The 27,476-nt window shown below is 35.0% G+C and overlaps 2 protein-coding genes across 3 annotated transcripts; one reads left to right on the top strand and one right to left on the bottom strand.

Moving 5' to 3' along the window:
• The first annotated feature begins 2,125 nt into the window (after window positions 1-2,125).
• LOC147397566 (ABC1 family protein) lies at window positions 2,126-20,330 on the top strand. The gene is made up of 19 exons (XM_086449336.1): window positions 2,126-2,284; window positions 3,172-3,320; window positions 3,440-3,667; window positions 5,384-5,470; window positions 5,976-6,065; window positions 6,158-6,284; window positions 6,480-6,580; window positions 8,001-8,169; window positions 8,338-8,459; window positions 10,623-10,751; window positions 10,836-10,934; window positions 11,073-11,130; window positions 11,217-11,292; window positions 11,494-11,623; window positions 15,436-15,593; window positions 17,316-17,388; window positions 17,497-17,691; window positions 19,042-19,135; window positions 19,244-20,330. Exons 2-19 carry the CDS (start codon window positions 3,246-3,248, stop codon window positions 20,113-20,115), a joined length of 2,883 nt encoding a protein of 960 aa, XP_086305462.1. The 5' UTR covers window positions 2,126-2,284; window positions 3,172-3,245; the 3' UTR covers window positions 20,116-20,330.
• A 2,178-nt stretch (window positions 20,331-22,508) lies between these two features.
• Window positions 22,509-27,476, bottom strand: LOC147397565 (uncharacterized). Of its 2 annotated transcripts, none has more exons than XM_086449338.1 (5): window positions 27,322-27,476; window positions 24,094-25,156; window positions 23,802-23,866; window positions 23,451-23,662; window positions 22,509-23,361 (listed from the first exon to the last, which is right to left on the bottom strand). In XM_086449338.1, the coding sequence occupies exons 2-5, from the start codon at window positions 25,100-25,102 to the stop codon at window positions 22,728-22,730; spliced, it is 1,920 nt and encodes a 639-aa protein (XP_086305464.1). In that variant the 5' UTR covers window positions 25,103-25,156; window positions 27,322-27,476; the 3' UTR covers window positions 22,509-22,727. The 2 variants fall into 2 exon arrangements, with proteins under 2 accessions (XP_086305464.1, XP_086305465.1); XM_086449339.1 differs by having other exon boundaries at window positions 24,094-25,150; window positions 27,322-27,403.

Here is a 27,476-nt window from a genome sequence, read left to right as displayed (position 1 = left end):
ATATTGGATTTTGCATCAATTATCTCATAGAGTAACTCTTGGGTCAGTGAGAAACCGACCTTATTAGATTTCGCATCACTCACCTTATAAAGTGACGTTCGGGTCCTCACACGTCTGTAAAGAACCGATCATATTAGATTTCGCGCCACTCACCTAATAGAGTGATGCTTAGGTTTAAGAGGAACTAATCTTATTTGATTTTCGCATCACTCATCTCATAGAGTAATGCTCAGGTCCAAGAGGAATCAACCTTATTGTCTTATAAAAATTTGTTGAATCGACATGAAAAACTTGAACAAATGGATATCACAAAGTTCACAGAATATAATCATTTTATCTCAGTAGGTTAGAATTATAGGCTGATCCTTTCACCTCAACGGAGTCCCTAAACTCAATCAAGTTGGGTACGAAGTTAGCCCCCATACTACTATTAAATCGAGCATCCTCAAGTAACAACTTGGGTCGCACGGGACCCTTATTACAAGCTCAAACTAAGCTCCCAAACACACAAGAATGGATTATAAATTGAGTTACTTAACTCGACGGAGTCTGTAGACTCGACCAAATTGAGCATAGAATTAGCTTCTAAAATTTTATTTTGTCAAGCCAACCAAACAAGCAAATTGGGCTCAAACTAGGCCCCCAAACATTAGCCCCTATGTTAATTTCATGATGAGTTAACTTGCATAATAAAAAGGGTTACATAGAACCTTTAATTATGGGTATAACCCGAGCCCCCGAACCATACAATCATTCAACACTATTATTTGTTCAACAATTAACAAAATTAAAGAACTTTGAATTTAATATAAATACCTGCTTGTATCACCGTATTTGTGATACGTCCCTTTCTTTGGAAGATTGTATTGTTCATGTCTCGATATGAACCTTTGAATTGAAATCCATTGGAACACCTTCCTTTCCCATAGCACTTTGTTGACATAAAGCAATACCATGCAATCTTCACACCAACCCCCTGCACCTCTGATGTCGTTATTGCATGTTTGACACTTTTACCTTTTGCTTATCTAGTTGCTCCTCCAATTTTCTTAAGGGATTTTCATGCCGAATAGAATAGGAGAATAATCAACAAATGTACCATGCGTTTTTTCATGGTTCATATTCAAAGTTTCCCACGGACGGTGCCAATTGTGGAGGTGGATTTATTACTAAATCGACCTCAATCAGGATTTCGACATTCAATCCACAAAATAATAATAAAAACATGAAAACAATAGGAAAGATTAAGATTTTTTACATGATTCGGTAAACGTGCCTATGTCTAAAGGCTCGGGGAGCCGTTTCACTATATATCTCACGGTTACATGACCTCCTCTCTCTCTTCTTTTACTTTCTTCTCCCTCTTTTCCTCTTCTTTACAATGACTTCCCGGCCTTTAAATAGAAAAATCCTATTTAGAATATTAACCCTAATTAAGTTACAATTGACCACATTGCTCCTTATTCAAATGAACAATTATATAAAAAGAAGAGAATTCTCTTAAATTATGACTATTTCTTAATAAGATAGAACTCTCTTCAAATAATGTCACATGTCCACTTCGAGATGCATGTTGATGGTGTGAATGGACGATTCGGATGGAAAACGATTTTATCCTTTCATAATGGACCTTTAGAGTACAATTTTTTTCAATCATCTTCAAACCTCACAAACAACATAGGATTTTTGGGGGAAAGAAATTTAGGTAGAATACTCCAAGATTTCAGAAAGCATTGAACATAAAGATTGACTGAGTTAAAAAATAATTTAGAGGATGGATTTGTGGGAGAAAAATCAACAGCGACAATTAAGTCATTTTATTACTCTACGTCACCCTATTTCTTTCACATAAATTACGAAACTTCAACACGTGTCCAACTCCAAGATACTTTCCACGATCCCCGCGAGGTAGCCCTCGTGTTCGGGTAGTTTTGATGGGTGCATATGTAATTTTATTCAAAATGAAGGGCATTTCTATTATTTTATTTCTTGATCTCTGTACGGTGGAAACTAGAAAACTTAACAGCTAAGTTAATGCTGTGCCTTTCAAAAAACGGACGGTTCAGATATTATCTCCCATCCAATCTAACGGTTAGATTCCGTACCGCGAAATGCTTCTGTAGTTTCTTTCTTTTTGGTTCTTGAAGAAAGTCGGAAACAAATAGGACTCTTCTATTCATTTCCATCTCTCTCAATTTCGACTAAAGTTCGCCTGTTCTTGGAGCGAATTTTACGTGTTTTTCTTCGTCGATTTGATCATTCGAACTTCCCGATTGAATTTCAGGTTTAATTTCCTCTTTATTTATGTTAATTAGTTGAAATAATGAACTTTTTTTCCTCGAAATTTCGACTTAATTTTATGTTTATGGATTCAATTTTCTTAACATTGCTATAGATTGCTTAGTTGTGTCGTGATTTTTGGGTTTCATTTGGATTCGATTGAATAATTGATAGATTATATGGCCAAGGAGTTGCAATTCAAAGGAATTAAGCGTTTTGGTTGAAATCAGAAGTTTGGAACTGTTTTGATTCAGTTAAATTTGAGTTTATGTGAATATCCTCTTCTTTGAATGATTGATATATGTTTAGAATTTCTTGATTCTATGGCCAAGGAGTGGTAATTCAAAGGAATTGAGGATTTTGGTTGAAATCGGAACTTTTTGATGCAGTTAAATTATAATTTTTATTGGATTATTATCTTCTTTGAATGATTAAGTTTAAATTTTTTTAGTGGATGAAGAGCTATTTGGAAATTAATTGTTGTAGAAAATATGGATTAATGGTACATTCAGTTTTTTCAATTCCATGGATCTACGTTTGCTTGTATGTTCTGTTAATATTTTGATTCAAAGAAAGGAATTTGTAATTTTAACTATTAACGGTCTCAAATACTTTGGATCCAAAGCTCTTAGAAAAGTAAACATTGCTTGAAAGTTTATGAGATTGACTAATATGCCAGCTTATTAGGTTGGTGAGTTCTGCAGTGCTTGAAAGTTGAAACCATGGAACTTGTTTCAAAACACATCTTTACCTGTTTACCACTAATCATTGATGGCACACGTGTGCCCACACACACACACAAACCTCAGTTTGTACTTCATTCTTCATTGTTTAGTCAACATAAATAACTGACCATGTTCATGCTGGTTTCATTGATCATGTGGAGTGCAGAATTTGAAGATCAATCACCTTGGATTTTCTATCAAGGATCAACAGAATTAATTGTTATTGCTCTTTCCATCTCGATGGGATGGGGAAACATCTACAAGAGGCGTTTGAAAGTGTTCACACTTGCAATTATAATTTACCTCGACTATAAGGTCATCTAGTTAATTGACATTTCTTACTTTGATAGCAAACATTCTATTTTATACTTTTTCTGCAGAAAAGGGAAAAGTAAATTACTAAATGACCCTTTTTTTTAAAAAAACTACTGAAGGCTTTGCAGAAGAGAGAGAAATGGATTAACAAATCTAAAAGAGCTGACCTATGGGAAAGAGCTCACGAGCGCAATGCTAAGCGGGTTCTCGATTTGATCGTAAAGTTGGAAGGATTATGGGTCAAAATGGGTCAGTACTTATCTACACGTGCAGATGTGCTTCCTGCTGCATATATTTCCCTCCTGAAACAGTTGCAGGACTCTCTTCCTCCTCGCCCGTTGCAAGAGGTATATATATTCCATTTATAGTTAATATAGCAAAATAATTCAGGTGTAGAAATTTCATTCTTTCTCCAAGACATGTTTTTGATTCCTCAATCCTGATTATGCATTAAACAGTGTGTTATCGTCCATATGTTAATGAAACAAACTGAATTTTCTGAACATTTTAGCTGTTGACTGATTATCCATCATTTTATTTAGTTTTTGGAAAAATTTGATATGTTTTAGTTTGATCAAGGTGCTCTCTTCCAGCCTTGAAGAATTTTCAAATTTCAACATAATTATTATTTGTAGGTGACTCCAATTCCTCATTTCTTTTTTACATTAGTGAGGGAAGCCCTGGTTTTTTCAAAACCGAAAGAGATCTATTTGATTGAAGGTTTCTTGGTGAGCAAGGATGGCCCTTTTATCTCACCTTAAGTACGTAGAGAGTAAAATGTGAGAGCATTCAGGAATGTTGGAGTGAAAAATAGTCTTGGGTCCGGAGTGCTTACGGAGGATTATGTGTAACATTATGTTATGGAGATATTATTCCATTATTGTGTTCTTTTTTATCTTTGAAGGCAACTAGTAAAGTGTAATAATAGCCCAAATAATGGTAAACTAAGGGAAGGCCGATTGAGATGGGTTGTTCATGTGCAACGAAGACCATAAGAGTCACAATTAGAAGGAACATGCAAGTTGAAGATTCTAAAAGAGTGAAAGGAAGACTAAATGTGACGTGGATCAAGGTAGTGAGAGTGAAAAATGAACACACTTAAATGGATAGAAATATGACTTTAGACAGAATTGGATGGGAGAACATGATTAGTTAAGTCAACCCCAAATTTTCACTTTGAAGATTTTGCTCTATATTTGCCCAGATTTTGCTCTATATTTGCCCATCCCAGAATATGGAGCAATTGTTGTTTGTATTTGGGGTGTATCGGTGCCTCCTAGATCGAAATCTCTTTGTTTGGAGATTAGTTATGGATAAGACTATAAAGATGGACAGTGGACTATCTCAACAATCCTCATGTTATTATCCCAAATAGGTGCATTTTGTGCAAAGAATAGGATTGTAAATGATTTTTTTAGCCATTGAATTTTTTTTACCCAGGTGGTATGGTGCTTTTCCCTGCCGTTGTTGGGTGCTGCTAGGTTTTCCCAACAGACTTCAACTATTTTTTCGTTTGCGGTCTTGTGAGTTCCTTGGTTGTAGTGATTACTGGTTATGGAAGGTTTTGCCTTACCTTTTGTATTCAGATGTTGGGAGGAACATAATTCCCAGATTTTCAAACTCAGGCATTGAGATATTCCCTCCTACCAAAAAAAAAAAAAAAAGGCATTGAGATATTCCAGTCGTATCTTATATTCTTTATTGACTTGGCATCAACAGGGAAGGATTTTAGGGAGGTGAATTTTAGAGGAGTTCAGTGATAGTTGGAATTACTTAATTCAGGATTAATGTATGCATCTTTTTTGGGTTGACGGCTTATGGCGCATTATTATATTTTTTGGTTACATTTCCTTTTCATATGGAAATCTCTTCCCTCAGTTGTTTCAGTTAGTTGTTCTAATATAGTTCGTGTAGAATACATTTTTTAAGTTTGGATATATATACATATGAAAGATAAAACTTTGGCAGGAATTAGTAATTTGTTTTGCGCACTAATCAACATAATCTAAACTGCTATTTTTACACCATGGGACCATTTTAACTAGAAGTTTCTGATTGCACAGGTTTGCCGTACCATAGAGAGAGAGTTGGGGAAACCCGTGGATGATCTGTTTTCAAATTTTGTTGAAGCTCCTCTTGCAACAGCATCGGTAAGATCCTCATTCTAAATTAGAGAATGAATTGTATGTGATGAGTCCATAATGTCTCCATGTCTGGATACACATGCCATTCATACAGTCTACAGGCAGAGATTGGGACCCTGTGTCAGTTAAGCCCCATTTACAAAATCTATCACAATTAGTTTCCATATGGATATTGGATCATCCTAGTAATCTTCTATTTCACATTTGGGGATGCTCATAAAGTCATTAAAAAAAAGGGGAAAAGGATATGTTTTTCTGAAAAAGTAAAAGGTCTATAGATAAGATGAGGTGGTCCAATTAGATATTTTCTTCTTCTTTTTTGGCATAAGAGATCTCCTTGGTTGGACCCATCTATTGGTGGGTTTCACACTTTTTGCATTATATCCACGTGTTTAACACTGATAAACTTGGGAAGAAGTACAGCTTCCTTCATCTTAGCCCAGTATATATTGTGCTCAAGATTAGTAATATGATGTTGATAGTAGGTTTTTCCTCTTATTTTAAAATGCAGATTGCACAAGTTCACCGGGCAACTCTACATAATGGGCAGGAGGTAGTTGTTAAAGTCCAACATGAGGGCATAAAGACGGTCATACTAGAGGTTATGCAAGCTTTAACTTTTAAGATGATTGAGATGAATAAAAGAGGGCTGGCAGTCACTATATTGTTGTTGGCCATACCATACTTTTTCAGGACTTGAAGAATGCTAAGTCAATAGTCGACTGGATAGCATGGGCAGAACCACAGTATAACTTCAACCCGATGATTGATGAATGGTGCAAAGAAGCACCTAAAGAACTTGATTTCATTCATGAAGCTGGTAAGAGGAACTTTATAGGAAATCATATAATTAGTTTTTTGGATTAAATTGGAAATGGTTTCTCTTTAATGATGCTTAATATGTTATGGATATCATTTGCCTAACATCGAGCCATTAGACATGTTTTTAATCACATTTATGTAAGCCTGATTTAGATTACATTTTATGGTTGACATTTTATATTTGTGCCTGTAGAAAACACAAGAACAGTTTCCAAAAACCTAAGCCGCGAAAGCAACCATGGCAATATCAATCCTGAGAATTGCATCGATGTACTGATTCCAGAAGTTATTCAGGTATTATTCTGCAGGCAACATCTTGTTGCTTCAACTTGACCATGCACAGAGGAAGTCAAATGTAGTTGTTTGAATTCCACTGAAAAATGACATCAGCTGATTTAAGTCTAAAGCTCGTAGTCCAAAAATTCAATGTCTTTGGGCCTAAATTCCATCAAAAGCCAAAAATTTCTATAACAAAGGCACAAACACACATCACTGACATGTCAAACCCAATACGCTGAACATTTTATAAAAGTATAACACAAAAAATACTTAGAAAATGGAGTCTCCTTGTTTATATAGTCAAAAATAGAACTGTACCAGAGAACAATGCAAAGAATTTGAAGCTAAGTTATTTATTATTAATTATTATTATTTATTTTTTATTATTATTATTTTTTTCGGGGGGGGGGGGGGGGGGTAAATCATGATTTAACTAAGGGAAAAAATGTACGGCCTCCAAAAATGAAGAAATAGATAAGTAAAGTGAGAGTGGTGGAAAGTTGTGATCTGTTGCTTCCTCATTCTCCAATGTTTAAAGAGATTACAAAGCTTTTATGATAAGGCCAAGGGGTAGATTGGTGGTGATGGCAAGAACAACAGGGAAATGGGTAGTCTTTGGTTTTCGTTCTTTCCTAAAGAGATTTTGATTTAAAATAGGACATGCATATCATTACAGTCATTATTAAATAACACATTTATATTCCTTTAAACAAATTGCATCCTCCCTAGACCAGGCTCTTCAGTTAAGCAAGTCTGACTTGAGGCTTGGTTCAGATTGTAAGCTGTGAGATTTAGCATGACCTTGACTCGTTGGCTTCTCTGGTTTTAATACATTTGTTTAGTGTATGCAGGATTTTGGGACTCATTTGAAGTTCTACTTTAGAGATCCACAGTGCCAGGAATCTACCCTGTGGAGTGATTTTGACTATCTGATTTGTTGCATTCCTCTTGGATGGATGGTGTTTTTTTGTTTCTTTTTTTTTTTTTGGCATGTGTGTGGAGGGGGGGTCTTAACCAATAAATCAGTAGAACAGATCATTACAAGCATTAATGTTATTAAAAATTAAAAATTTCAGCATAGGAGAACCCTAAATGGTATATTTTAGAGGAACAATGCTCCTCCCACCACACCAGAAAAAAATAGAAAAAAGAACATTTGATGAGACCTAGTGTCCCATTGGTAGAGATCATCATTAACTTCTACACGGTTTGATCAGGCCAACCTACTAAATTAGTAATGTTGGCGTTTTTTGATACCACAGATGTGTGTTCAAAACACATGTTCACTTTCTCTTCCACTTGTGTACCCCTCAAAAGTTCTCTCTGTTTGGCATTTGTATTTTCTTTTCAATAAAATGGAGACTGTCACCTTACTCTTTTTCCACTAATATGTTTTCCTGTTTTTTTTTGGTGGGGGGATGTTCTTTCATGACAGTCATCTGAAAAGGTCCTCGTTTTAGAATATATGGATGGAATTCGGCTAAATGACTATGAATCATTGGAGGCTTTTGGTGTTGACAAGAAAAAGCTTGTTGAGGAAATCACTCGTGCATACGCCCACCAAATTTATGTTGATGGGTTTTTCAATGGTGATCCTCATCCTGGTATGCTTTCTACCATTGTTATTAAATATTTACCAGCGTTGTAATCAAATCATTATTGATGGCTATGTCTACTATTGCCATTAAACTAGTGTTCATTTAATAGTAGTTCATGTTACATTTCCGAACTGGTTTGTCGTACACTAAAGTGCTCACTTGGGTTTCTTGTAGGGAATTTCCTTGTGAGCAAGGAACCTCCACATCGCCCCATTTTGCTTGACTTTGGGCTTACAAAGTTAATATCGAGCTCTATGAAACAAGCCCTAGCAAAGATGTTTCTGGCATCTGCTGAGGTTTGTAGACTTTTTGCAATTGTTAAGTCAAGCTCTGATACTATGGGGGAAAGTGTATTTGGTAAAAAAGGATTAATTTTAATTGCACAATCTGAAAGGCCTCGGTTTTGTGTTCCTTTATGGGTTAGATTACTCAGGCATTGGGTGTCCCCAAGACCATCTTTCGGAAATCATGGTATATCCATATTGGTATCAAATTTGTTCCCATGTTCCGAAACGTAGACATAGACTACTATACTTGAAGTTTTGTACAAGTTAGTCCCTGATGATTGCATTATTACTGTTACTTGTGCAACTGGTTAATGTTCTGCAGTGCTTTTCCATTATTAGTGGATTTCAGTATTTAGATGAACCTCGCCCAAGCGAATAGATGGTTTTGCTACATAATCACCTCATAAAGTAACAAATAGAGCATCATTTAGTTGTACACTGAATCAGAATATTGGGTTTTGGTCAGTAGAGTATGAGTTCATTGTCTTGTTTCTTTTCTCTATGAAAAGTCCATATCACATCACCTACCTTCTCAGTTCTCTCATTTCTTTTTTCAGTTATGTCCAAATGAATCATTCTGAAGGTAAAGATACAAGGAAAATTAGTTTTGCTAGGACTTAGATCCAATAGATGGAATGCATAAAAGAGTAGGTATAACAGGTGTGAAGAAAAAAAAATGGAATTAGGAAACTTTTGCTGCAGATCTTCCTCCTCATTGTCTCCTTGTGAACTGATTTCTCCTCATCTAACTTTCTCCTCATCAACCATACTATCAGAAATGAATCTAATCCACATCCATGAGACTGTTTCCGACCCAAGACCCACCAATTTTTTTTGTATAGATTGTTGTACACTTGTACAGTAATTGGTTTTGCTTGGTAATAGTATCTGATTTTGGCGACTTGCTGCTCTATAACGAAGCCTATGTCAGACCACACATATTCTCTCATATAGTCAGATATATGAGGACTAGAGTTTCCATATATTCCTTTTGCCATCATTAATTTGGGACTCTTTCTACTGGCAGCAGCCTTAATCTCTGGAGAAGTTGATTCTGTACAAATTACTGAACGTTGACTTCTCCCTGAACTATTCTTAACTAAAATGTGCCAACTTAGCAAAATTTGAAGAAGTATTGCTAAAAAAACACATTATTTTTCAGAAAATATTAGAACAATAATGATAGTAACAATCATTACTCTTTAACTCAAAGAAGACACCTATTTGGAGTGACTTATAGAAGATGAAAGATGTGCTACTCACACTGATGCAAGTATCTAAAGGACTGAGAAATTGAGTGGCAAAAAATTTAAATGCATTTGTTAAAGTCATTTTTTATTTTTACAAGTCAAAATTTATAATTTATCACTAAAAGATAATGTCATTGAAGTGAATAGCCATCTGACCTACAGCGTTTTTATGGCGAAAAATTGGAAATCAAAGTTTTCCCCGATGTTTTTGGTTTTTCATTAAGAAAAAAGTAATGAATCAATTTTGAGCTATACATCATAGATGCCTAGGTCTGATGCATTTGTAATGTATGAAGGAAACATGAAATTACAAAAGAAAATGGTTTTTACCAAAGAAAGACTTTTAAACTTCTTATTGGTTTTGGAATTTTTGTCCTAAGCAGTTAAATACACCAAAATATTACAGGTAAACTTCAACTGATTTCGTAAGCGCTATGGTCCCCCCCCCCCCCCCCCCAGTCCCTATCCCTCACTGATGATGCTGGAAACTTCATGGAATTAAATGAACATTTCATGCAAAATCATTGAAAAAATTATATGCGATTTGTCAAAATTGACGCTGTATGCATGTTGTTTGACCATGTCTGCATACAATAGGAGTTGTGTCTTGAAATAACCTGTCTAGCTTTGTTCAATAATCTCTGTTAATACTAGTTCTGTATTTCATGCAGCATGCATAGCCATAACTCAATTCCCTCAAATACATATTTCACCTAATGTTTGATATGCACCCTTCTTGTTCATTATTAATTTTCTTGAACAATTCTGATATTTTAGAATCATGTGATGATTTCAATTTTCAGACAGCAGGATGTTCAGTAATACACTTTGTTGGTTGTTTTGTATACAACTTGGGTGTTACTAATATTCCCAACCAACAAATCTTTTGAGTGATAAAATATATTTGACATCGCTGTTACAGGGGGACCATGTAGCACTATTGTCTGCCTTTGCAGAGATGGGACTTAGGTTGCGCCTGGATGTACCGGAGCAAGCTATGGAGGTCACAAATGTCTTCTTTCGAGCTTCAACACCAGCAAGTGAAGCCCTTGTAAGTATTCACAACTTGCTTTTCTTTTTGTCTACTCAACTTCAGTTAAGTCATATCTTGTACTGATATGTTACTTCTGTAAAGGACAATATGAAATCTATGGTAGAGCAAAGAGCAAGGAATATAGCGATCTTACAAGAAAAGACGAAACTAAACAAAAAGGAAGCTGCACGGTTTAATCCTGTAAGTCCAAATATGGTGTCCTACTTCTGAGAATTTTATTTTTTGGGGGTGATTTTTCGGATTTGGCATGATGCAGGTGTTCTGGAGGTTATTCGACCCATCATCCACATTGACAAATATACGATCTTTGTTTTCCAGGTTGATGCTTTTCCAGGTGATGCAGTGATATTTACTCGGGTTCTAAATCTTCTTCGAGGTCTGCTGTAAATGAAGCACTTGTCTCTTTGAAGAATATTTTTTTTCCTATTTAGTTTGTTTATTGACTTGGCTCGTGCTTTTCAGGGCTTTCCTCAACAATGAACGTTCGCGTTATATATTTAGATATTATGAGGCCATTTGCTGAGTCTGTTCTACAAGGGTTAGTTTACTTTAGAACCACGGCCTGCTCATGCTTACCAATTTTTTGTCCTATGTCTGCACTATTTTTTTGTTTCTTCTTCATATCTTGATCTATAGAAAAACAGGTTATGTTTCCAACACCAATATTTAGGATAATATGTAGATGAGGACGATCATGATGATTCTTATCTTACTTTAGTGTTGATTTTATGGGCAACAGAACTATTAAGAAGGGACCAGCAACAGATGCACAATGGATCTATGACACACCTGTTCATTCTGATGTAGAAGCCAAGCTGAGGCAGTTTCTTATTAAACTGGGGGATGATGATAAAATACTTGGAATTCAGGTACGTATGATTATCAACCTGTGTATGATAGCAGATCTCCCTTTTTCTTGATTAATCCCTCTGTTCTTATGTACTAAAACCTCTTGTTCTCATTTGCATTGATCCTAATCATCATTGTCCTCATCATCCAAGCCCTATCCCAAGTATCTAGGGTCGGCTGGTTGATCAGAAATGTTGACTTTGCATTTTTTTTTTTTTTTTTTGTGTGTGTGACAATGGTTAAAAGTTTCCATTCCATTTTGGAATGTTGAGCAACATATTACGCCTTTATGACCTACCAACTTGAAATATTGCAAAATTTCGATGTATCCAAACATTTGGGTATTTTTCAAAATGTTTCATTTAAACTTACCGAAAAAATCTTTTACTGAAATTCTAATGTTTTAAAAAAATTTCCAAGTATTTAATTCCGTTTTCAATGTTTATTTCAATTAGCCTAGAAATGAAAACATTTTGATCAATGTAAAAAAATAAATACACTTTTCATGAAATTGATGGGAATTTTGTGGAAGTGATGGAAATATTTTTTATTTTATAAATATAATGTATATTAATGAAAAAAGGAACACAAAAAACAAAAAGAGATGGCTGAGATAGCCCCTCAGAAAAGAAAAGTAAGAAGAACCAAAAGAAGGGCAGAACACTAAGTTTTACAAAAAGAATCCCATCTAAAAACAAAATCATCGAAAGTAATCTCCGAGAACTCCTTGTTCAATTTGGACCAAAGATACAAGTAGCCAAAGATCTCCATGAAGATGCCATGAGAGCTTCTCGCCTTACTCTTGAACACCCTATTATTTCTCTCCTTCCACAATTCACAAGCAATGGCCGAGGGAAAAATAGCCCAAAGATGCCTTTTCTGAAGGAGAAAATGTTTTTAGCCCACCCTTATAACAACGAGAAGAAATTGTGAGGAAAGACCCAACTTATCTAGAATTGTCCAAGGAAAAGAGATCAAATATCATGAGAAAAAAAGTAATGAATTAAGGTGTGGTCAACAGATTCTCCATCCTTCAAGCACAGGGAGTAGAAATTAGGAGTGATCCAACTCCGGACGATCAAATTGTCCATGGTTAGAATCCTCCCTAAGGAAGCCAACCAAACAAAAAAGGAAACCTTAGAAGGAATTAACCTAAACCAAATGATAGACTCCGAGAAGGAATGCTCATAAAAGGGAAGAATCGACTTATGAAAAGAACGGATAGAGAATCTCAGATCCTTAGCCTTCGTCTAGTCCCACCTATCATGTTCGTTCTCCCTAAGATGGCAAGAATTCAAGAGATCAAGGAAAGATATCACCTCCATTAACTCCCAATCACTAAAGTTTCTCCTGAACCCTAGATCCCAAGTAGTAGTGGGACCATTGCGAAATCGAACAATGTTGTATCGAGCAATTCTTCTTCAAGGAATAAGTGTATAAGGACGGAAATTGAGTTGACAAAAACAAGATTCCACACCAACCATCTTCCCATAAACTAATTTTGTCCTCTTGGCCAACTATGAATCTAATACCTCTATCAAAGTCCTCTATCACCTTAAGAATCCCCTTCCACACGCCACACCCATACGTGCCTTTACTCTCACCACTATACCAACCTAACCTCTTCTCCCTACACTTAGCCTGAATAACCCTCCTCCACAAGCTTTCCCTCTTCTCGCCAAACTCCAAGCTTTCCCTCCAGAAGCTTTCTTAGACATGCATATTAACTTCCATCTGACCAAATGGTATTTTCTCCTTCCATTCTTATCATTCCACAGCAAATTTCTCATAAGAGAGATTTTTAATTATAACAGGAGGAAAAAAATAGACATGAAAACATACTCCTGCCATCAAACTATAATAAACAAATATATTCATATAGGAATGAAGATAGATAACGTTATTTTACACTTTGGCCTTAGTTTCTAAAAGCCCAACAACAAATAGCAACATTCTACTCAAAAATGAGAATGATAATGTCACATTAACTAGTATGCCTTCACATTTAAACACTTGCTTAAATGAACAAACTCATATAACTACATTAACTCATTATTGTATTTGTATTTAAACAATATTTATGAATAGATTAATAATATATCCAAGTGGGTAAAACATGGATGATTGAAAGTGTGCTTTTATGAGCATGCTAATATGCTTAGAATAATCAAAATAAGATGGTATAGAGATGTCTAACTAATGAATGAAATATTACGTGTACTTTACAAGTCTGTTCCGCAAGAAATTTAATTTTTGTTAACTTTATAATAATTTTATAAATTTTATCAGCAATTGTAGAAAAAAAATTCAAAAATTAATATTTTCAATAGAATTTTACTTTTCATTGAAATATTTTCATAGAAATCTAGCATTATTATACCTGAAATTTATTATTACAGTAAAAAATTTACTATTCACCAAAATAAATCGTGAAATGAATAGATATAAAAGAGAAAGTGTCTGTTAAATTCCATGTCAACCCTGCTGGATATGGAAATATTTTAGTATATTTTGTGGAAATATCTTTTAATTTAATACTTTTCTTGATACAAAATTAACTAGCTTGTAAATTTTCAGATTCATTTAATCAAATTTAAAATCCTACTATATTACCCCAGCATAGGAGTTCAGTGGTTTTGCGTATTGATGTGAACAAATCTGATTTTTAATTCTAATTTTTATTTCAAATACTTAAAAAACAGTTTTGTATATTTACGTATGAATAAAAACTAAAATTTAGTGATTTAAAAAGTGAATGTTTCAGAACATTCCAAATGATTTGGTTCCATTTTGTTGCTTTTAGGTTTTTGGAAAACCAAAACAATAGAACAATTCGCGATTTAACCTTGGTAATGACTTCAAACAAGACATTGTTGGTTCATCTCATTATTTCTGTGTATGTGTAATGTGTCATGTCATCTTAATCAAGACATCTCAATTTTTCAAATAATCAAGGCGTATCTGAAAAGCAAGACTGTAAGCCATGAGGATTTGATTAAAAAAAAAAAACTTTGGTTATGGAATACCTTAAGGGAATACTACTGAAGATTGACCTATCTTGATGTCATGTTATGACTATCAGATGAGGTCTTGAGATACCTTTTTTACTCTTGACAAGTTATCAATGTAGGACTCAAGTCCCCTTATATTCTTCTCTGATATCCCCTGAAAAACTTCTTCCCCCAAAGAGTACACACCACATTACTTGGCTCCCCCAGCCTTCACAATAGATGAACGGATTCCTGCTGCATTTTTTCACTTATCACTAGTATCTTCTTTTTTTCCCTCAATCCTTTTCAATCAGTTTCATGTACAGTACTGCAAATGAATACAAAACAATTGTTTAACCCTCCATCCAATGTATAGTCTTCCCCAACAAGGAGCTCAAAACTGTAGCTGGGCAAGGGTGAAGTTCCTTGAATTGGGCCCATGCTGTCTAATAGTAATTATCAACCTTCCATGCGTTAACATTCCTTGTAACTCTTTGGTCATTAGAAGTAACAACTTAACTAAGTGGTAAGATGTGTGGAGTGTTGTTCCCACGTCTTGGGTTCAAATCCCCTTGAACCCAACTTCATTTGCAAACCACTATCCCTTCACCTATAAAAAAAAAACTCTTTGATCATTAGGTCATTAAGATGGATTGAAAACCGAGATAAGTTCTTATATTCACCATGTAGCTGTTTTAATTATCTGTAGCATTTATGTAGAAGTTTTTTTCCCTTTGTGAGAACCCATCTTTTGATGGACTTGGCATGCAAGACTTCATATGAAAACAAACGTATTGCTATTTATGATATTTTCAAACTATGGGTAGTTTCCTCTTCTTTAGGTATGTGCCTATAAAGATGGAAAAGTTATTATAGATACTGCCGCTGGTGTGCTTGGAAGATATGATCCTCGCCCTGTTCAACCTGATAGCCTATTTCCAGTCTTCTCGGTGACAAAGGGGATCACTGCGGGAATGTTACATTGGCTGGTTGATAATGGGTATGATACATTCTCAATTGCTACATGGTCTCTTATTTTGAATATTTTCTACTATCTTTGTTTTTTTTGTTTTGTTTTTGAGTTACACTATGTGGTGTTTCAGTGCTAGGCCTGTTTAGTCAATGGTGCAACTGGGTTTTGAATTTTGAACCCTTCAGACTTCTGAATAATTGATATATGCCCTTTCTGACTCAGACAAGTAGGCATTTCATGCAAGGTGCATTGTGATGCATTTATATCATTTACTTGCCATTACTTTTTGTGGAAGTATTCTTAGTCTTTTTACTTGACAATTGGCAAGTTGTCTTAACTCTTAATTGTCCTGGAACAAATGCCCTTGAACTTCTTACCTGAAGCAGCAAGTTGGATGCCAAACTTTGCTACTCATTAAAGAACTTGACCAGAAATTCTTTGTTTGTTGAAGACCATGAGGCAAACATTATCTGGATTACAGGGAGTGGTTTCTTTGTAAGGACTACCGAACATGTTGAGAAGATGGATCCCATCGTGCTTTATTTTTGTTTCTGCATAAACTCTTCTTGTTACTCTGTGAGACCTTTCTGCTACTTAGTTCCCAAACCAACTCATATTGGTTTAAAAACCTATTAATGAATTTAAGGACCCAAAAACAGAACTTGGAAATAATATTCAGTTTAATTTTTCAAGTTTTAAAAGATGGTTTATTTTGATTTATTAAGTTGTTGATAGTTGTTTGAGGCTCCATTAAGTTTCAAGCAATGTGAGAAAGTTTTCTCGAGTTCAATGAAACTGTTGTAGCCCCCCTCTCCTTTCTTTTCCTAGCTCTTCCTCTTTTATTGAATCTTGAGTAACTGTAATCAAACTGGTGAGTTTTACCATACTTGATTGATTTTTCTGGAACTTTTGCCTAACATGTAGATCCAACGACCTTTACTTAAAAGTCAAAGGACATTGATTATACTGCGTGTTCTCACCCTTCTACTAATAATTGGGACATGAGTTGGTTTACTTGTTACGTCTCTTGCCACTTAGATAAATGTCTGTCAAGTCAGACTTGAATTAATATTATTAGGATGATGTATCTATTTTTTAATTAATCTTATTATTCGTATACTGTTGTAATTTATTGATTTTATTACGATGATACTTTGAATACGCATGCATATCTATACCTATTTAGTTAGATATCTTGATTGATCCTCTAGTAGTTGAAAAGAGAATCAATGGGGGAAATGAAAATCCCCATCCAACAAAATCTAAAATCCTACTAAAAAGAAGCATGGAAATTTATATTTGTCCCTTAAGAATTCTTATTCTACATACCGCAATAGCAAATTTTATCTCACATTGCTTAGTTAAAAATATTAGTTAATGGAATGATTTATCTTATAAAAATTCAATTAACCACTTCATTGATTGATATTGATTTAGACTATTCCAAGACTTGAATACCTGTTTGTCGCACAAAATGCCTTCCAATTCCTGGTAGAAAGATATTTTGCTAAAGAAAAAGCTTTTACTGCTGCCTAAGCTATATGGACTTCTGGATTGGGATCCATTTAACCAACCTCAAGTAGTTGGGATGAATCTTTGAGCACATTAACCTCATAAAACTAGTTGCTTCCTCATCAATGTTTAAGGGTTGTTTATTTGTTGTAACCTTCCTTTCCTTGAACCAGACAATTTTTCTGTATTTAATTAAAAAGCTGTGAATTACTATTCTGAGTGGGCTATATTTTGTAGAAAGCTGAGGCTTGAAGAAAATGTTGCAAATATTTGGCCAGAATTTGGGGATTACAAAAAAGATTTAATAAAGGTGCAGTGTTTTTTTGCATCAGTTTTTATAACCATTAATTCCTGAACCAACCAAATATCTTGGGAGCATATCTTTCTTCTTTCTTTCCTTACATTGCTTTGATTTTAGGTTCATCATGTGCTCAACCATACATCTGGTTTGCACAATGCAATGGCTGACATTTCAAAAGAAAATCCTTTCTTAATGTTTGACTGGGATGAATGTTTGAACCGTATTGCTGTGTCAATCCCTGAGACTGAACCTGGCCATGAGCAGCTTTATCACTACTTATCTTTCGGTTGGCTGTGTGGTGGCATCATTGAGGTACTATTCCCCATCAATTTTTTTTTAATATATAAAAATTGCGGGCCTATTTACTTTTTACTCATTTTTCAACTTGTTTTGTGGTACGTATCAGTATCATATTTAATTCATGAATTTGATGCCTTTCTTAAAAAACAATTAATATGACTGAAATTTGTATAACCTATGGAAAAATACACTTGTTTGAATAAAATCGTACTATCTGTATTTTATGCAAAGTATTCCCAAACTTTTCCTCTGGAGTAGTGCTCTCCTGAAATGGATTTTTTAGGTGAACAAACCACTCTGATTAAGAAAATGGATGCTAATTACCCTTCAACATTTTGGTATGGAATTTTTAAAGAAAAGACATTTTATGTATCCCTTTCCATCTTTTTGGAGTGCCCATTTTTATTGACTGAAATCCTTATTGTTTCTTTAAGTGTTTAACCAAAATAAACTCCTCTTACCCATACCATACTTCTATTGTTTGTATATAGCTAGTTATGATATACCGAGCTTTACAAAGAGGGGCCATGCTGAAGAGGAAAAATGCCTGTTTATATTTGTTTTTCCACAGAGAACAAGTGGAAGGTCTTCATTAGCTGTTAACCGGCCTTCCGTACCATTTCTCCCATTACTGTGTGTTAAGAGTTTCAGATCTAATTTATTTTATATTTATGTAATAAGAATATTTGGCCCATAAGCACATAATCCATTATGTAAGTGCTCCTCCCCAAAACACATGCCGATGTGGGGTGTGTGTCTGTTGGATGTGCATGTGTGCATTGTGTGTCACTTAATGAGTCATGGGCTTATGGGCCCAATACTCCCTGGCATAAAGATAAAATAAATTAAATCTAGAACTCAACACACAGATGACAAACATCTGGATATCAATCGAGTTAAACATGAGTCGATAACATCTCACTTAGAAAAGCATTGTTTGTCTCATTTCCGGCTCAATTAAATCATACAAGACTCCTTTCAGAACCATCTCAAAATGAGTTGCCACCTCCATTCATTGGTTGTAACCATCCAAAAGATGGCCTTAGTTGGGATATCATCACAGCAATAGATCAAAAGGATATGATTCCAGTGTGACGATCTCATATGGGTGGGTGGTGGGGCTGGTTTGTCCCATTGTTTGACAATGGGAAGTTCAACTATGAAAGAGACATATGTGAGAAGTAATCTATAACCCACACGTAGTACACCTAAAATTGTCTATTTAAAAAATAGATTGGGTGGTCTCCTACTTTCCTGATTTTGCCTGTTATTATTATTATGTTTGGTCCTCTGTTCTTTCCTGTATTTTCAGCTTGTTTGCAACCTGTTCTAATGTTCTAATAATATATCTGGATGGAACAGCATGCATCTGGGAAGAAATTTCAGGAAGTTCTGGAAGAAGCGTTCATTCATCCACTCAACATTGAAGGCGAACTATATATTGGTATTCCTCCTGGTACGATCTAAAACTCTCTCAAGATTTACTGGATTTTGAATTTACCGGTTTTTATGGCCATTTGACTTGCCATCTTTGCATAATGACCACCTTTAATGGTTCTCTCAGGTGTGGAATCTCGATTAGCAACACTCACAGTAGACATGGAAGACCTCAGCATTCTCTCCAGCAGCAGCCTCAGTCGAGCTGACTTGCCCTCCACCTTTCAGCCAAGCGACATAGCCCAGCTTGTGACCACTCTTCCCGTCCTATTCAACACACTCAACATGCGGCGAGCCATTGTTCCTGCCGCCAATGGACATTGCTCAGCCCGTGCACTTGCACGTTACTATGCCACCCTTGCTACAGGTGGCGTGATCCCACCACCTCATAAACCTTCTTTCAAGCCGCCACTTGGCAGCCATCCCCACATCCCCAAATTCCCCTCATTGCAGAACTCGAAGAAGAAAGGCAGCAAGAACAAGGAGGTAGATGTTCCAAAGAACAAAACTAAGAGCATAGGTAGTAGAAAGGATAGCGATAGCACTTACACGAAGCTTGCTAATAATGATGGTATTACTAGTAGTAGTAATAACATAGGTAGCAGTAATGACACTGACCTCAGCTATAAAAATACTAGAGTTGATAGGATTTTTAATAACCCTAAGATCCATGATGCATTCTTGGGTGTGGGTGATTATGGGAGTATGATTTTCCCAAGTGGCAAGTTCGGGCTAGGGTTTAGGAGGTTTGTCGTCGAAGATGGACCCCCAACCAGTTTTGGGCACTCTGGTATGGGTGGATCAACGGGCTTTTGTGACATAAAACACAATTTTGCAATTTCTGTGACCTTGAACAAGATGTCACTAGGGGCTGTGACTGGGAAAATAATACATTTTGTTTGCTCGGAGCTAAATGTGCCGGTGCCTGATGAGTTCTCGTTATTTGGTGAGAAAGGACCAGATATGCAGCTGAATTTAGGGAAACCATTGATTAATTAGAGAATAGATATTCTCCCATTCTTCATCCTTTTTATTGGTTTTTATAGTATGTATATGTATATGTATATGCATAAGAGATATATTTCATACCGGTGAGAACCACAAATGTTTGTGGTAGGACGATCGATATAAAAATGAATTACATTTTGAAATGTATGTTAGATCGGAATCATAGTAAGAAATATAAACCTTCACGGGGAACTTGTTACCTTTTACGATTAGTTGATTGAGATTTATTTCTAAAAAAATTGAGTAGAATATGCAAGTTTGTTGATCATAAATATTTTTGTTATCTTGAAGTATATAATTAAGAATATTTTGCATGAAAAATGATGTTGTAGGAGTTTTGAGCCATGTTGATTAGATATATTGCTTGTCAGTTCAGTTTAAACGTATCTGGTAATTATATGCCCTTTACTTTGAAATATTCCTCTTTTTTTTCCTTTTTTTCTTTTTTTCTTTTTTTCCTTTTTTTCTTTTTTTTTCTGCTGTGTGTGTGTGTGTTAAATTTAGGTCTTTAATTAGTGAAAAACGGGAACAGAAATTTACTTTTTTGAAAATTACGTTAAGCTGACGAACAATGGTACGATGCCATGTGTACTGAAAAATTACTAAAAATAAAGCACTTAAACTGCTCCGAATTTTCTCATGGAATTTTGTAGTGACCAGTCACTTCTGCTCATCTAACACGCATGGCATCATGCGATTGATTCATCAGCTTAGCACACAACTTTTGAAACAGCAATTCTCAGTTCGAAAACCCTAACAGGTTCCATTCTTCCAACACAAGTTAACCAGCCTATGTACACTCCTGTTGCCACCTGAAAACAAAACTTCCAAATGAATCTCGAATGACTGCTCTTGCGGTCCCTTTTCTTGGATTGCTTGGGTCGAGACACGCCATCACTATCGAGTTTGACTTGTGCATCCTCTGTGAGATGCGGGGAATCTTTCATGGGGTGAGTTTGGCCAATTCGAAAGATTGCTCCATCATTTAGATTCAATCTGATTCCTTGTTAGCTATCAATATCATGAAGGACAAATGGAAACCTCCTTTGAGTGTTATTCACTTGGTGCTTTCTATTAGGAACTTAGCTTTACTTAAATTTGTAATTTATGGAGAATACCTTTATAAGTAGAACAGACCCGAGGAATCCATGTTTCAACATGTGATCACAACCATCAGTTTGGGCATCACCAGTTAAACACACTTAACAGTTTGGAGAATCCAACGCTGTCTTTACACTTAGCTCAAGCATCATATTTCCTATGTACCCTAATGGAACTTTAACTACAGGCATAGGAAGGTGGGAGACCCTCCAATGCTCAAGCATCATACTTCCGAAGCATGAATTTCTGCTGGTCAGAAGGAAGAACAGATAGTAATTAATTAAAATACAAATATGTGTGGTGAATCTCAATTTACAGTCTATTTTTAATATTGTGCTCCTCTTAAAATAAAACCAAAAAAAAAAATTGTAGTTACCGACAAAAATTGATACTATTTAACACATGGACACCATCAGATGAAAAATCAGTAGTAACCTCATTCATTACAAAATTCCATCAGTGACTAATAGAAACAATAGTCAAAAGTTCATCATCATCAAACCTTGTCCAATAGATTTAGGGTCGGTTAAATGAATTATGTTCCTCCATTCCACTCTGTCCATAGAGATTATCTCTTATGAAAAGGGTGTTCATGTCTCCTTTCACTATCTCCATTTTTGTTCTTCTAGATCATCCTTTAGCTCTAAATAATTGTCAAAAGTTAATGGTACATTTATTTTTATTTTTTTTTTTCTCTTGGACAGTTCCCATTTATCAAAATAAGAGTCACCCCAATTCCAAACCACCTTCAATTTCCTATAAGTTATTTAGAAAATAAATTAGCAAAGCAGCTATGCAAATGGTGTGACATTTTAATTTAGTTTCTCTCCATTTCTTCTGTTTGGATTGTTAAGTTGGGGGAGAGGAGAAAAGAAAAGCAAAAATGTGAGTTTTCTCTCTCCAAAAGTAGAGAGGTTTGGAGATAATTTAAAATATTTTATAATTCCAATTATGCCCTTAGATCTCTTTTAAGAGAATTTAAAATTTCAAAACCATCCCAATTTCTCTCTTGTCAATCCAAACAGAGTTTCTCTTGTCTTCTCATAATGGGATTCTCTTCTCCCCACTTCTCTTAATCCAAACGTAGTGAAAAACATGAAAAGCAAGTGTGGTAAGTAGTATTCTCAAAGTACAATGAGGTAATTTTTGAACCTCCATAAACTGCATCCATTTCATTTCGTTAGTTTCTCACAGATGACTTCGGTCAAGGGGCCTCTAGATGATTGCAAATATAATTTCATTTCAAGCATTATAGGAGAAGATATGGCTTTATGAGAGGAATAAACCAGGAGGCTTTTTAAAACTTAATTTGGTAGGGATATAATATATGGTAGAATTTCCCAAATATATAACCTTATAGAATCTCAAGTTCTACAATTAACAAATGACAATTGGAAAGAATTACAAAAAAATAAAAAATAAAAAGAGTTCAAACTTCTAATTTAGTGAGCTACTATAGGCACACCAATTAATTAAAATTATGTATGCCACACCAATTACGGTCAAGCCGTCCCCGTGGTATCCATCCACGTGGCACTCTCACACTGCTTAACCAACTCGGCGTACCCATCGGCCGAGCTGATAGTGAACTCTGTTAGAGAGCTAATAGCGACCGACATCCCAGCACACAAAACCTTCATGGCAACCTCTATTGTCGTGGTTGTCACCTCTTCTACCTTCCCCATTCCCACAACCTCCACCTTCTTCTCGGGGGAGAATCCAACACGACGAGAATCTTCCCTTAGTTTCTGTGTGTATAGTGACCCAATCCCCGTTGAAAAGAAATCAAGTCCATTGATCACAGGAATCTCATTTATGGTGTCAAGATATCTAGACCATTGAATGCAGATTCCAAATATTGGTGGAGGAGAGAATGGTAGCTTTGATGTATTGGAATCACATTGAAGACACTTAAGAAGCCATCCAGTCAGTGCATGCACGTAGGATCGTTGAGCAGTGATCCATGACTCAAAGCACACTCGCCAATTACGAAGCTCTGACTCGAGTTTTATAGTCGATTTGAGGTTCCGTCCAGCAAGTTTGTAGGCTGTTGTTGCTAACAAGAGTTTGGCTTCATCTATTGTGAGTTTCTGTAACTTGTGAGACTCTGCCATCACTTTCCACATCCTTGCTAACCTATTAATCAGATAAATTTCATGATTGGGGTGTTATAAAAAGAAATTAGTGTGGCAATATAAGTTATTGAATTATGACAATTAACATACCCTTGGATCAATTCTAAAAGCTGTGGATGCAATTCTTCATCCCTTAAAGCTTCAATCCGCTTTGAAATAGCTTCCATGGATTGTATCGAAACCTTGATTTGGGTATGAAGATCTCTTATCGCCGCTTCTGTTTTGTCCACCATAGAAGGGTCTTCTTGGCTCCTAAGTTGCAGACATTTCTTCTCATAAGCTATTCGAATACGTTCTCCCGACTATCAGAAAACAAAAAACAAAAAACAAAAAAAAACAAATTGATCTATCTACTCTTTCAATCTGAAAAACAAAATAAAATGAAATCTGTTGGACTTGGAATTATGTTACAATTAGTCAAGTAAGAAGAATTGAGAGTACTTTAACTTCTCCATAGAGCTTCTTTTCCCAAGTATATAGTCTATCTAATGTAGATTGATGACACCCTGAAATATATGAAGGATTTTTAGTGAAGGTTTACACAAAAAACCAGATAAATTTGATACATGTAATTCGATAATTTAATAATGATTAATCTTCAACTATGGGGTTTGGATCCACAATTTCGATGAACCCCACGAAAAAAAACTAATTTTTGACATAAACAAAGATAGAGGCATTAAACAAAAAGGAATCGAGAAAATTCAAAGCTAATTTTGTAGGACTAGAATACCTTTAAGTTCATCAGAGATTGAAGAATATGGAGCTCTACTAGCCTCCAACATCGTCGAGACCTCATTAGCCGAATCACTAACTTTAATGAATTGGGTCTCAATATCCTTGATGACCTCTGACATACTAACGGGTCTTCGATTTAAATAAACTGTAAAACCAGGCGTTTCTTCCTTATTTTCTGGATCACACACTATTGTTTCTTGATTACTAACTTCATGTTTTACTAAATTCTGTGCTTTTGATACTTCGATACTCTCAGTGTTGGTTTCAGTGATTGTTTCAACATGGTCTATAATTGTAACTGTTTGGCTAACACAATTCAAGTCAGTTTTAGATCTTTCATCCATCAATTCCACCTTTTTTTCTTCTAAATTGGGTGTCCCTTCTTGACGAACCCGTCTCTGCCCTGCAATCTCGGCATCCATGATTGTGTGATCGAGACTGCCATACCCATATGTCTCCAATGACGTAAATGGGTTCCAAAAGAAATCCCATTGTGAAGAAGTCTGAGGTGATGGGGAAGGAAAACCAGGCCTGTTATTTGGAGTTGAAGCGAAGGATGATGAGTTCAAGGGCGAGGATTGCATAGCAAAGAACCCACCAATCCCGAAATGGTGAATCGGAGAGTAAGATTCAATTCTCATGGTCACCGGTGATATGGGTCTCTCCTCAACTGAAACTGCCGGACTTCCACCCGATCTCAAGTAATTCACATTAATAGTAGAGATGGTTTGGGATTGAATTGGATCATCTAGGCCTGTTTTCTTTTCCGGTGTTAACGGCGGGGTAGTTGTTGTTGTGTATGAATCCAAGTGAAACTCATGGGGTTCATATTCGTCGACATAATCACGAAGTGCAGCAGCGACTCGTCTTAAAGACTGTATGTAGGCCATGTGCCCTGAAGAAAATCGCATTCTTTGCTCGATGGCTTGTTCAATGAATCTCTTTCTATCTTTACAAAGCTGGACGACCTTTTCATTATCTAGCTTCGAAGGAGAACATCCCATTTTATTTTTTTTGTTTCTCTATCGACTCTCTCTAAGAATTCTTTGGGTCTGAATCTAAACAGAAATCACAAAAGAAAAGCATGTACTTCTCATCAAATTCATGAGTATTTTGTGGAAACTGATAACAGAAAAAAGGGGAAGTATGAAAGCATTCAAGTCATGAAAAAAAAATTCAATACATGTGAAGAGAGAGAGAATCACAAAGAAGTTATTCCAATGAAGTACATAGCTATAATCTTTTGAAGAATAAACTATAGAGAAATATTTTTGGAAAAGATGGGAAGAAATCAAATTTGCAAAAAGAAGAAACTAATGGAGCTTCTTTTGAGCCTCCTCTTAATTTCCTCAAAATTCCAATGACTTAATTTCAAATCCAGCTCAAGAAGCAACATAATTCATACAAAAAACAATGAACAGAGAGGATGAAAATACAATAAAAGGCCATATAGGAAATTGGGCATGAGAAACAACAGTCACAATCGGAGATATTCGAAACAGAAATTAAGAGTAGACACAATAAAAAAATTATATGGTTTGCGAAGATTGTCTATGCCCACTAGGTGATGATGAGATCATTTCACTATTTCTGTGAAAAATAGGCTTACAATCTCTCAATTTCACTTCCTCTTAGTAAAATTGAAAATCAAACCCCCCCTCCCGCCCCCCGAGGAATTCCTAGAACAAGTTAATATAAATGTATAATCCACGCATAAACAAAATTGGGCATGGAGTCACTCTTGGTGTAGTTCATTCTACTCATAATATACCACCAACAGAATACGAGGCACAAACATATATAACAGGCTACAAATAATAATAATAATAATTAGAAGAGTAAAAAAAACTTAAAATCTGACTAAAAGGTGAATAAACTTGGTACAATTTTCTAAAATAGGAATTAATAGGGAGTGTTAAAAGCAGTTTGTGGAATGAAAATATCAAAAGAAACAAGGGTTTGTTTGGAAAAACGGAAATTACAAGGATATTTAAGGAGGAGTGTTTAGTTTCAGGAAAAATTCTTATAAAGCAAAAGATAGAAAATTTGTAGAAAAGCAAAAGAAGATCAAGATTAAAAAATGCCCATTTGAACACAAAACACTCAAAAGGGGAAATCTGCCACATTAAGTTCTTAGAACTGGAGAAAGATGAGAGGTTGGAACTTCAAATTTAGTTAATTAGATAAAAAAAAAAACTAACACCCATTTGCAGAAAAAAGCCTTTTAATGGTGAAATTTTCTGCTGAAACATATAAAATTAGAGCAGAAGAAATTAATTCAAAGAAACAGATATTCTAAAATCCATAACAAAAAGTTTTAAAAAAATTAAAAAAATTAAAGCTCAGAAAAATGGGGATACTGAAACCCAATTTCAAATTATTTTTATGATAGAATTTACATCTAAAAAAATAAAGAAAAAAAGCAAGACTCAACCTAGATAATTTGAATAATCAAAACCAAACGAAAATTAAGTATTTATGATGAATCTATTTGTAAAATCTCCAGCAAGTGAAAAGGCTATAGAAAGATTCAAACTTCAGAAAAAAAAAAAAAAAACTAAAACCATTGAGAAAATTTTTTATTGTGAAGAATGTACCTCTAAAACATCTAAAGATGAAAAATTCAATATCAGACAAGAAAAAATAAATAAATGCGTAACAGTTAAATAAGATTAATATAAAAATAATACCCATCTTCAAAATTAAAAATTCAAGATGAAATTTATCTTTATGGTATCGAAGGATTAAATAAAAATCAGTGCTTGTGAGCTACTTAAAAAAAACTTAAAAATTATATTTTTACGATGGTGTCTTCTTCAAAACCGGCTAATAATTAAAGAAAAATGAAGATTCGTATTCAAATAAGCAAAAAAAAGAAAAAAACTTAAAATCCACTTTGAACAAAATTAAATTTCATGATGAAATGTAGTTCTAAAACATCCAAAAGATTAAATTAAAAAAATTGAAGATTATAATCATGCTTAGACAAAAAACCCAATTTGAAAATTACAATTTTAGGTTGATATCCGCTTCTATTACCTCTAACAAGTAAAGAAAATCTAAAATTACAGAATGTTTGGATCAATAAGCATCGAAACTAAACCCATTTTTAGAGTACTTTTTGAATTATGAAACAACCACTAAAACCTGTAGAAATTGAAGAAATAATGAGCTTCAGATTTTGAAAATTGAATTTGGGTCGAATTAGAGTGGAGAAACTAACCTGATTATCAAAAACGCGAGCGAAGATTGAAGTGATTATCAGAGAGGGATATAGAGAAAGAGAGGGACGTTGAGAAAAGCAACGGTCAAATTCTTAATTGAAAGGAAAAAAATAAAAAGTTTTGAATATGATGAAAACGACGACCATAATAACTC

The sequence above is a fragment of the Akebia trifoliata genome, chromosome 8 (genome assembly GCF_017979445.1).
Source record: "Akebia trifoliata isolate Shusen 1 chromosome 8, ASM1797944v1, whole genome shotgun sequence".
NCBI lineage: Eukaryota > Viridiplantae > Streptophyta > Magnoliopsida > Ranunculales > Lardizabalaceae > Akebia > Akebia trifoliata.
The sequence above is the reverse complement of the archived record's forward strand: the minus strand, read 5'-3'. Positions and strand labels throughout refer to the sequence as shown.